General features: G+C 38.7%; 1 protein-coding gene across 3 annotated transcripts in view; it reads left to right on the top strand.

The window, feature by feature from the left end:
- The window catches only part of adcy8 (adenylate cyclase 8 (brain)), a 74,389-nt gene that overhangs the window by 47,355 nt on the left and 14,190 nt on the right, over positions 1-12,844 (top strand). For 2 of the 3 annotated variants that reach the window (XM_034291507.1, XM_029116136.2), the window contains 5 exons: positions 3,456-3,653; positions 5,952-6,052; positions 6,564-6,765; positions 8,050-8,139; positions 9,604-9,776. In XM_034291507.1, the coding sequence (XP_034147398.1) occupies positions 3,456-3,653; positions 5,952-6,052; positions 6,564-6,765; positions 8,050-8,139; positions 9,604-9,776 (764 nt within the window). The remainder of the gene's footprint in view (positions 1-3,455; positions 3,654-5,951; positions 6,053-6,563; positions 6,766-8,049; positions 8,140-9,603; positions 9,777-12,844) is intronic. The other variant, XM_034291508.1, reaches the window with a different exon arrangement.

Genomic DNA, 12,844 nt, shown 5'->3' with positions numbered 1-12,844 from the left:
GGCAGAAACAAATTCAAGTGTTGTTGATGTGTTCAGAGGAAATACAATTAAAAAATTGATTTGTTTGACCTTTTTTCCCCTTTTTAATCTGTGATACTGTTACACTGTGTACTTTTTGATTATTTCCCCTGTCTATTGGTTGTCATTTTCAAGGCCAAATCTGGTTCTCTGTCTCAGGTGTATTGAATGTTTAACCGTCCAGTCATAGACCTTACTACTGACCAGTGCTTGGAGCAACGTTGCACTCCCACAGTCTAAATAAGAGAAATATCAGAATTAAGAGCTTGGTGACTTTAGGTTGTGTGTAGCCCAAGGGCAAATACAAAAATAGCATTTTAGCTGGAGCAGTACTGAAACCAGAGATGCTAGAGAAAGCAAGATGTCCCACTCCTTTTTTTTTAAGTCAAGCTTGTGGCGCTTGAGATGAGGGGATGATAAGTAGACAAGAGCCAGCTGTTCCCGCACTCACATAATCCTGCCTGATGTCATAGAGGAACCGCAAGCTCACATGGGAAATGCTTCTCTTGCAAGAGAGAGAATGCCTACTGAGCACGGCGAAAAGCCACTTACAAAGAGAAGAACCTTCAATACCTTTTACAATGGCTGTCGGCTTGAGTTCATCTTCATTTGTCTACCATTTCGCTGACACCTCAATGATTTGCTCTACCATATTTAACCCGCGATTGTGATACTGAAAGGTTTTGTGCATGTTGACATGTTTTTGCATGCGCTCCAAATTCTTGTCTCTTCTTTTTTGACTGGCTGTCCTGTGACTGTCTCTGGACCCACGTCTGCTGATATTATTGCTTCTGCCAGTTATCGTGGGCTTTTGAAGTCTGATTGTCTGCTGGACAGGACGTGGAAGAGAGAGAAAAACACCGGAGAACAATATTCTGACAGACACATCTCTTCCTCCACGCATTCTGTTCCACTGAGGAGTCATCATTAACCACCACTCTCTTCCCCCTCTCTCCCCCCACCCCCCCCATCTCGGCTCCCTTCGTCCCTCTTATTTTGGTGAATTCCATGTGCCAGGCCTCACGGAACAGCGTCCCTTGATTTTCACTTGTTTTCTGCTCAGTCCACTGGACCACAGGACCGCTCTGAGTTGACCGTTTTGAGAGATGGAGCTATGGTGCTTACGGTGACGCTTGTGGTCTTAATGCTTGTCGCACGTTTGCAGCCGCTTTGAAACGCATCGGACTAAACCTCTGTTCATGAATGTAGGTTTATCTCTGAGTTTCTGAGTCCAGAATTAGGCTTGAAGGATGCTACAGTTAGACCTTTAAGGACACAAATAATAATGTAAGTTAATGACTCAAATAATTATTTTTATGAACAAAATGTGTCATAGGAATGAATTGCATAATGAGTTTTAGCAGTGGGTCAAGATGTCTCCAAGCAGTATATTATAAGGTTTCTTTTCTGGAACAGTTAAACAGCAACACGAAAACACAGTCCGTGCTCATAAGCTGCTTCTGATGGGCCTTCCATCATTTTGTAGCCATCACACTTGGAACTTTATGGCAATGCTGGTTGTTTTGATCATCCATCTGGGATTGTGCCGGTGAGGACATTTCAGAGTTCAGAGCGTGACCCCAGAGTGACTGCTTAGTCCACATCACCTAGTATATTAGAGGTGGTCAGACATCCACCTCCACTGACTGGCCTTTGGTATGTCCCTAACCCATGTCAGCACAAAGTGGCCTGCTCCCAGGCGGCTGTGCGAAACGAGACAAGATTATTTGACAGTTCTGGTTGCCTAGTGACGGACTTGCTTCAAATCAACAAAATCCAATCCAAAATAGTCTCCTAGTGTTTTTGAACCCAGTCCCTAGCACCCTCCCCAGGCCCCCCCCCTCCCTCCCCAGCCCCCCTCCCCGCTCAGCCAAAGTTTTCCCTGTTTTATCCTTCAGCTGTTTCCATGTCTGACCGCCAGTGACTCACCTGGTGACATAGATGTGGCCTGTCCGGACACATACGGTAGCAACGACAAAACTCCAAACGGTTAACTTCAAACAGGCTCTTAATGTAATGGATTACCATAAAGCCACATGAGGTACTCGTTTGAAGTGTGTGTTGGCATGAAGGACACAAGACCCAGTTGGCCAGACATTCGATTGAAAACAGACACCTGCAGGCACACACTCATACAGATGAGTCACATGTCATAACTACATTCAAGGCTTCACACAGGGTTATTCTGTTAATGGGTGTCATCAATCGTCAGTATTGCGTCTAATAGCTAATAATGGATAGCTAACGTCAGGAACTTAGCTTACTTAATTGAGTCATCAATATTGAGCTGTATCACTTGAACTTGTTATAAATCATCTCTATTTCAGGACAGATGTAGTTAAATTAGCCACCTGTCAGTTATTAGGAACCAATTTAGAAACCAGATCATTATCCCAGCTGAATTGGTTACAATGGGGGCCTTGAGGGAAAAAAAATTGCCAGCAATTTCCAGTTAGCAGTCATATTGTGTAACACGTATCTCATCTGTTACTTAAACCGATATCACCTTGCAGACTTCTCCTAATCCATTCCAAGGTTAAAACGGCTGATTATTACATATCTGTAACTACACAGTCACATTTCAGTGTTAGCTCAATGAAAAATACAAACGTAATATCAGAGGTGCTGATTCAGTTGCCCTTTGGCAAGCGGCTTGATACAACACTGGTTTAGTGGTAATTTACACCCACCAGTCGTATTGTAGCTAAATGCCTTTTCACTGTCCATATGAACTAGCTAGCTGTCACCAATGATTAAACCAGTTTTAAGTCTATGGTTAAAAGTGTGTTTTGTCTCGTCACCAAGGGAGTGTTCACTAGATACTATAACTAGCTAGATTAACTAGAAAACCAAAATGCTCTGGTTCAGCTGTAAATAGTCTGTCCAACATCAGTACATTGGGATCTCTGGATGAATAGTCTTGAGAACTGCAACTCTATATATATTTTTTCTTGTTCTATTTATATATATATTTTTCTTATCGTAAATAGGAAATTATGTGTTTTTTTTTGTTTTGATTTTTGTCACTGTATATTTGTTTTAAATACCTCTTGTCACATTTATTTGTATTTTTATTATGTGCTGTATACTCATTATTAATGGTCCTATGTAACTGTTTATCATTATGACGTCCATTATGACGTTACTACTTGTACAGTATGGGAGCTTTTTGTCACCCTTGGTGTCAATACCTTTAAATGAATCACTGGGAGACGCATGAGCTGCTATGAGCCTGTCTGATTAAGAGACTGTTGCATTTTTCTGTTAAGTTTGAGTGTTTATAATTTGTGTATGCTTTTCTTTTGGTGACTGAATGAAAATAGGACAAGCAGGTTCATTCTGTTTTAGTTTTTATAATTTGTGTATGCTTTTCTTTTTGTGAACTGAATGAAAAGGGGACAAGCAGGTTCATTCTATTTGCATGTGCTTTCCCCTAGACTCTGGCTGCCCTAACGAGAAATTCAATAAATCTGCTTCCAAACCATCTTGCACAAGCTTTGCATGTCCACTCTGGTCCTGAGGAAATTAACAAGCGCATAGAGAGCATCATCGACTTACGGAGTGGCGATAAGTTGAGAAGAGAGCATATCAAGCCTTTCTCACTGATGTTTAAAGACTCCAGCCTGGAAGAAAAGGTAGCTGGGGTTTAGACAGATTTCCTTTTTCATTTAATATTCATTCTAGCTATCAATTTCAGAATAACATATTTTATATATATCATGAGTAAGCTAAAGGCACTTCACCTAAAAACCCTCTCATTAATTGAGAAGAATGTTTTTATTTCTTACAAAACACAAAATAGCAACCATTGACAAATTCCTGAGAAAACATTCATTAAGAGCAATGAAAATGCATTAAAATGTTACACAGTGTATATTGATGTCATATTTTCTGTTAGTCTGTTATTGGCATCAATGCATGACTAAGTAATAATTTTCCTTAAATAAAAGTTCTGTGGCTTAAACTGTGAGTGATCAGTAAAATGGAATGGAATTGTCCTACGTTGGGGTTCAAACCAATGTGGATAAATAATATTTAACTGACTGACTGCAATCCTGGTAGTAAGTAGATCAATCACAAAGGGAATATATAAAACTACACCTGCGTTTAAAGTACTTTGATTCCAACCTAGTTATTTTAACTTAATTTTAATTTAAAATCCTGATAGAAGTATGATTGATTTAGTATTATTTGAAATAAAAACATTCATCAAAATAGAAGTGAAAATTAATTTGAGTTGTGACGTGTTTTTATTTGACAGCTTAAATCTAGATAATACCATTTATATGGTATAAACAGTATGTTAGAGGCAGAGGTTTTTCTGAGTTGGTTTGAATCGAGGCATTTAGTGCCCATTTAGTGCCCATTTTGAAAATCAAGACAGCATGATTTTCCTTCTGGTATATCAAATGTAGTTACCTCACTGCTCATTCATAAATCGTTTGAAAACGATCCCAAAGGCACCTACATCAAATAACAATCAGGAAAAAAAATGTATTGTAACATTGTCTTAGATTACTTAGATTGCATTTGGATTAATGACTGAATCAATTCTTGTATTACAGAGATAATCATAATTCTTATGTACTGATAATTCACCATTAGCTAGCTAAGTTGATATTTGGCAATTGGCTATTTTGCTTTGACAGGAATGCTGAGTCTCCTTCAGTTTACTCATGACCAAATGTCCATGCCATGGACCTGTTCTCCTTTTAAATCTCATAAAAATTATTGGTTTTATCTCAAAAAAATTGAGGTGGTCAGCTTTTTGCTGTTAATTTTTCTTTCCCATTTCCCTTCCTTTATGTTCCAAGAGCGAAGCCTCTTTTCTACACTCTTGACCTTGAGTTGACCTTTCAGTTGACCTTTGCCCCTTACCTGTGTTTACCTTTTATTGTGTGCCTATCTTAAGTTAAAACCTCCAAGCACGCACAACGTTTCAGTTAGTTTCTGCCCGATGTCCAGTGAGTTTGCTTTTACACTCCCTTGCTTTTGTTCTAGACATGACGAACATGAAGCCTCTTGCTAATTTCCCAGCACCCTTTGAGGAAGAGACAAAGAGCGAGGAGGCAGTGGGTGTCGAGGTGCGAGAGGTCAAAGGGCGTACATACTGTATTTCCCAACACTGCGTCACGACCCACCAGCAGCAAGGTGGCAACTAGGACAATGCTGTAGCTAGCAAAGGGGTAGTAATGCGCTATTTCTTAAGGTCCAGTCACACAAATTCCCTTATGGATATTATTATTTATGGGTAATCAATCCACGGCTCACAATCCATACAACCCTTAACTGTACAAACTGTTCTCACATTTTGCTGTGATGAGGGAATTAAATTGGGGGTTTTATGGTAAATTGACTGCAATTCAACACAATCTGCTATGTCATATGTGTGTTAATATGATACCAGCGGTCAAACCTATCCGAGGGGCCCTTTTTGCAGGGACCTTTGGTCTGTGAGGACCCCATCCTAGGTCTGGATCCCACTCGTATCTAGGATCACTTGCCAACGTTGCTCATGCTAACAGTGCGTGCAAATGCATTTGTTGTTTGACAGTATTCTCAAGCCTACTAACCTGTTCAAAGAAAATCTAAACATAAAAAAGTTATCTTCTTTGTGACTTCCATTGACCAGTAACCACAGGTGGAAGTTTAGGATCTTGCTTCAAGCACAGTCACATCCCGACACCCAACCTCTGCGTCATTCCCAGAACCCCAGCTTGCCTTCTTTTGCTCTCCTCTCTCTACCTCCTAATCTCTATTGTTTGTGGTGAAACTTGGGCATGCGACTGTGGTGGCTTTGTGAAATGTGGATAGAAATGTGGAGCATTGGCCTGAAACGTGGAGCGCTGAAGATGTTTGTCTGTCCTCGTTTGTCTTCAAATCCTTCTCTCTGTCTTCCTTGTCTTTCTTTCTCCCTACTCCTTACCATGCAGTATTCCCAAATGAGGGATGAAGTGTTCAAGTCCAACCTGGTGTGCGCCTTCATCGTGCTCATCTTCATCACGGCCATTCAGAGCCTGCTGCCTTCTGCCAGGTAACAGGGAGACAGCTATTGTTCACATTCCCCAAATTGTCGTTAGCCTGCATAAGGTGCCATCTCTTGGGTTGGGACATTAGTGTCCTGACTGACTGTGTGAGTACACATGGCACTGTAATTGTAGGTGTCTTAATCACAGTGTCCTGGGTAAAATTCCAAACATTTATCCCTCCACCTCATAGAGGATGCGCGGTGAGTTTTGTAGCAAAAATGTTTGCCGTGCCAAAACCAAGTAGCATCCAAACACTGGTGGTGGATGCGGTGGACCTCCTGCTTACTATGAAGCGATTTGGCTGTCTAGAAATCCACTGTATAAATCCAATCCATTAATATTATTAATTATAACTGCTCTTATCCAGTCAATTATTAATATGAATTCCAATTGCAAATAGTGTTGACTGACTCAACATCATTGTATTTAATTGAAGAAATATATTGTATATCTTTAGTGGCTTTGTTTAGGGCTGCGATTGAATCCTTTCACCGGTCCCCTTGCTCATGTCTGCAGGATGGTGACCATGGTGATCCAGTTTTCAGTGCTCATCATCCTGCACTCATGCCTGGTTCTCTTGACAACGGCGGAGGACTACAAGTGTCTGCCTTTGGTCCTGCGCAAGGCCTGCTGCTGGATCAACGAGACCTACATGGCCCGCAATGTCATCGTCTTTGTCTCCATCCTCATCAACTTCCTGGCGGCCATGATCAACATTGTGAGTTTGGCCAGACTAAACCAGTAGTGCTCATGCCCCCCATTACACTTAACACAATGCCTTCTTTGATGTATTGTATTTTCCCCTCCTTCTTTAATATTGTTGTTATTTGCTTGTGCATTAAGCACAATGTAACCCACTTCTAGGCTCCAGACACCAGCGATGGCAAATGTACATTGTGCTGATGTGTAGGTGCACTGAGCCAGGTCACAAACCATTTAAATGTTGTGGTTTTAGAGCAATTTCATACTGTAGATGTTTGCCATTCAGTTTGTTTGACCCAGTAGAAAGTGAACTATGAACAACTATGGAAAAACTGAATATGCAAGTGTTATAGAATGCTAGCAATATGTTTCTGCACAATCTGTGAATTTGTGCTGAGATGTTTATGCTGTGGGTTCAGCCAAAGGATAGAAACATGGATGTAATTGGCGTTCTGGGGCAAAGTCTCAGACCACTTCACAGCTTAAAAAAACACAACTTAAACAACTTAAAAAAAACTGAGCTTAACTGAAACAACTAAACCAAAACAAACAGAACTGAATGAAACAATAAGGGGTCAACCTATGTGTCCAATATGAACCTTTTGGTTTACATTTGCAGCAAAACAGTTGAAACAGAATTGACACAATGAATAGGAGCATGGTTTGGAAGGGGAACTAGCTTCCTACTTTCCATACCTAATGAAAACTAATGGTTCTTTAACCAAAAATAGGTTCACAGCTGAGTCTACTTAACCCAATTTGCTTCCTGAAGGGAATGTTCTTCTCTTTTCGGGGTCAGTGCAACATTGCCAGCAATTCATAATTACCATCAAAGCACGTTAAATACGGTTATCAGATATTACCAGTTTGCTTTATGTAAATGAAGAGGAATCTTAAAAAATGTATGCAGAGAAAAAGAGATGTGAATGTATTATGTAACGATCAATTTGGATTAATAGGATAGAGATAGCACACAAACCAATATTATTTATATATTTCTATAATATATAATATTTTTCTTTTTGAATTGTTTGTCTGCTAGCAGACATAGTCTGTGATGCATTTTATGTATCCTCAGTTTAAATAATATATTTATACAGTACAGAGAGAAAAATACAAGTGATTTTATGCATCGCTACATACCGCCTTAGATTTATGAAGTATGACCCTGAACAGCGTGTGAAAGATTAATTTGATGTTTGATGAAATATTGATATGACATATTATTTGAATATTCATACCCTGTCTGCATTGATTCTCCATAAAGGCAATAAGATCTATCTCTGTTCCTCTGCTGTAGCTGTGGTGTGATTTTGACAAGTCTACTACCTTCAGCAACCAGACCTTCAACACATCCTCCACGATCCCTGACATCTGCTTCTACCCTGAGGTAACGGCGTTACACAGAAAACAAAATACACTGATGTGTCTGTATTAAACGGTAACAGTATACACTGATGTAACTGTAAAAAACAGTAACACAATACACTGATTTAACTGTATTATACAGTAACGGTACACAATGATGTAACGGTATTGAACAGTAACATTATGCACTGATGTAACTGTATTTAGCAGTAACACTATGCACTGATGTAACACTATACACTTATGTAACTGTATTTAGCAGCAATACTAAGCACTGATGTAACTGTATTAAAAAGTAGCTCTACACACTGTGGTAAGTGTATTTAACAGTTACACTATAACCTAAAGTAACAGTAATAAACTGTAACATACAACATTTGGTTTGTTCTCAAACATGCATAGTAATGCAAATGAAATAATTTAATTAACATCTTATTGCATAGTACTAGTAGTAGTAGTTATAGCATTTTAATTACATTTAAAGTTCCTTAGTTTATGTAATTACAAAATATAATTATTTCAATTGCATAGTATAATGACTGAAACAACTCCTCTATATTATTATACAACCATTAAGCATTTCCTAAAGAACAATGTACCAACAGTTTTGGTAATTACAGCATGACTACAAGTATGCAAGTTAAGATAACCTCTTATTCAAAAAGACAAGCACCAACACTTTCCCTGGTTGAATGAAAATGCTTACACACTACACTGGGCAAGATAGCAGAGAGTTATAAGGCAGTTTTAAACAAGCCATTTTTTCTCAACTTAGAATTAGTTAAAGTTTTTGAAAGATCTTGTCACAGCAAACACAAGCCATGTAAACCTTTAGATATACAACAACAGTACAAAGTAATCAAGTCTATTACTCAGAAGTGTTACCGTATTTAGTGCTACTGTACATGCTACTGTACAGTTGTTGTTTTTTCTTCCAGTGAGCACAGTTTATGGAGTATATCATGTAATTACTAAACTGTGGGGCTTAAATCAATTCCTTTTTAATTCAGGAAAATAACAGGACTAACACAACATAGAAAAATAATTCTAAAAGAAATACACTGGATATGTCCAGTTAATCAAATACTGTAATTTAATTTCCTGAGCATAAGTGGATTTTCTGTCCAACCCTACTATTGTCAAGTAAAGGGAAAATCTAGGGAAAATGTAACAACATCAATGTTGTGTTTTGCTGAAAAGCTAAGGGACATGGTTGGAGAAATGTAACTACATTTAAAGTCTAAATGTAACTACATTTAAAGTCTAAATGTAGCTACATTTAAAGTCTCTACATTTAATCTAAAGTTATGCATACAAGGCTTGACCATCCGAAGAGCAAACATCCCTAACTAAGGTCACGTTGCATTTATAGTTTAGAAGTTCTATTTTTGAAGAATCAATAGCTAACCCATACATGATTCATTTAAAAGGCACGAAGACGTGCGCACCATTCCCAGGTCACCAATCTCAATGTTTCCCTCCGCAGTATTTTGTGTTCACAGGGGTGCTTGCCATGGTAACGTGCGCAGTGTTTCTGCGACTGAACTCGGTGCTGAAGCTTGCCGTGCTCCTGGTGATGATTGCAGTCTACTCTCTGCTCACAGAAGCCTTCTACATCTCCCTGTTTCTTCGTTATGATCATGTCCACCACAACACAGAGTGAGTCTTAACACCAGCACGTCTTCAGATGTTTCATGTCCACCACAACAGAGAGTGAGCCTTAACACCAGAACATCTTCAGATGTTTCATGTCCACCACAACACAGAGTGAGTCTTAACACCAAAACATATTCAGATGTTCCATGTCCACCACAACACAGAGTGAGTCTTAACACCAGAACCTCTTCAGATGTCTACTTACAAACATAGGCATCATCATCATCTTAATCTGTCTACCTTTCTCATCCATTTGTAAATCTGTTTAGTTATAAAGTAATTAGCTGGATTTACAATATAAGGCTTGGACATGAAAATAGAACTTTCGGTCCAACCATACAAGGAGTGTCAATCCCTTCATTATTAAGCATCACCTGTAATGCTAGGGAGTTTAGGCAAAATATTAGGCAGGATAACAATAACACATTATTATTTTCTGCAGTGCATTTCATTACATTTTCATGTAGAATCTTAAAATCTCAATCAAAACAAATGTCATTAAACAAATCTGAAAATCTGTCAGTTGTAGTCTAACATTGCATCTATAGTTTATATAAATATGTTTTGTTTTTCTGTGGCTTCCCCACAAAGGTGGTCTTGAGCGAAATAACATATACATTTTTTTTTACCTCTGACTGTTGATGAGCAGAAGAACCTCTCGACAGAACCAACACTAGGAACACCTGAAGAAAGAGCCACTTAAGCCATGAATTGTATATGTGCAGTACTTAATAAAAGGTTACATGTGGAAGATTTATCCAAAAGCAAAAAACAGGATCATTTAATTTTATATAGTATTTGGGGAAATATGTTTATTTGAAAAGGAGTACCTCACAAATAGTTTGTTATTGTCAACGTATTCATCCTCAGTAAATTTGTCATCTTCCCAGTGATTTTCTCTTGTTTATTTTGCTCCAGTCATTGTGTTTGCAGTCCAAAGAAATTGGGATAAAGCTCCAGGGAAAACTAAATATAGACATGACTTTGTAGCTACAGAGGAATACACAAGCTGATATGAACCTAAAAAGATATAAAACTGATATGAATCTAGCAAATGGCTGTATACAGTTGATATAAAAAATTTACATACCCCTGTTAAAATGCCAGGTTCTTGTGATGTATAAGAATGAGACAAATATAAATCATGTCAGAACTTTTTCTGACCTTTAATGTGACCTGTAAGGTGAACAATTCAATTGAAAAACAAACTGAAATCTTTGAGTGGGGAAAATAAAAAATAAAACACTCAACAATAACCTGGTTGCATAAGTGTGCACACCCTTAAACTAACACTTTATTGAAGCACCTTTTGATTTTATTACAGCACTCAGTCTTTTTGGGTAGGAATCTATTAGCAGGGCACATCTTGACGTGGCAATATTTGCCCACTCTTCTTTGCAAAAGTGCTCCAAATCTGTGCATCTCCTGTGCACAGCCCTCTTCAGATCACCCCACAGATGTTCAATTGGATTCAGGTCTGAGCTCTGGCTGGGCCATTCCAAAACATTAATCTTCTTCTAGTGAAACCATGCTTTTGTGTATTTGGATGTCTGCTTTTGGTCATTGTCGTGCTGAAAGGTGAACTTAATCTTCAGCCTTCCAAAACTGCCTGGTATTTGGAACTGTACATAATTCCCTCCATCCTGACTAAAGCCCCGGTTCCAGCTGAAGAAAAACAGCCCCAAAGCATGATGCGGCCACCACCATGCTTTCCTGTGGGTATGGTGTTCTTTGGGTGATGTGCAGTGTTGATTTTGCGCCAAACATACCTTTTGGAATTATGGCCAAAAAGTTCAAACTTGGTTTCATCAGACCATAACACTTTTTCCAACGTGCTTTTGGGGGACTTGATGTTTGTTTTCGCAAACTTCAGCCGGGCCTGGATGTTTTTCTTTGTATGAAAAGACTTACCACCCTACCCCATAGCCCATTCATATGAAGAATACGGGAGATTGTTGTCACATGTAGCACACAGCCAGTACTTGCCAGAAATTCCTGCATTTCCTTTAATGTTGCTGTAGGCCTCTTGGAAGCCTCCCTCACCAGTTTTCTTCTCATCTTTTCATCAATTTTGGAGGGACGTCAAGTTCTTGGTAATGTCTCTGTTGTGCCATATTTTCTCCACTTGATGATGACTGTCTTCACTGTGTTCCATTGTATATCTAATGCTTTGGAAATTATTTTGTACCCTTCGCCTGGCTGATATTTTTCAACAATGAAATCCCTCTGATGCTTTGAAAGCTCTCCGACCATGGCTTTTGCTCTGAGTTGCAACTAAGAAAATGTCAAAAAAAAAGAACTTAATTTGTGATTAATCAGAGTCACTTTATATGATGGCAGGTGTGTAATGACTTCTATTTAACATGAGTTTGAATGTGATTGGTTAATTCAGAACACAGCCACATCCACAGTTATAAGAGGGTGTGCACATGTATGCATCCAGGTTATTGAGGTTTTTATTTTTCATTTTTCTCGAAGATTTCAGTTTGTTTTTCAAATGAATTGTTCACAATATAGGTCCCATTAAAAGTGGAAAAAGTTCTGACATGATTTATCTTTGTCTCATTCTTTTACATCACAGAAACATGGCATTTTAACAGGGGTGTGTAGACTTTTATATCCACTGTATCTCCTGGACCCATAAGCTATGCATCTAAGTAACATGAGGGACTTTTATTTACAATTTACAATTGTGGTTCATTCATTGGTGCTACCCACACATTGCTTCCTAGCACTACTAGCCTAGAACATGTATAAATGGTTTGCTTGGTTATTGTAATACCATAGCCAGGACAGGCTAACAAACTTCTCCAAACCACATGTTGTACAAGGTTAGCTAGAATACCAAGCTATACAATGTAATACCAGCTGTTATCTAGGTAGCCCCGAAGACCTAACCTAGGAAGCTTTTCCTGTCTTATGCAACTAACCTAGGACATTTAAACAAAGACAATTTGCTTTTTGTTTAAGTGCACTGCTCCTCAGGTATTTCATGTACTACTCACTTTGTTACGGTCATCAGTAACTGCCACACTGAACCACACCCACAAGATTTAAATCTTGTTTTATCT

The sequence above is a fragment of the Esox lucius genome, chromosome 3 (genome assembly GCF_011004845.1).
Source record: "Esox lucius isolate fEsoLuc1 chromosome 3, fEsoLuc1.pri, whole genome shotgun sequence".
Classification (NCBI taxonomy): Eukaryota; Metazoa; Chordata; class Actinopteri; order Esociformes; family Esocidae; genus Esox; species Esox lucius.
This window is presented reverse-complemented; position numbering and strand designations above follow the sequence as displayed.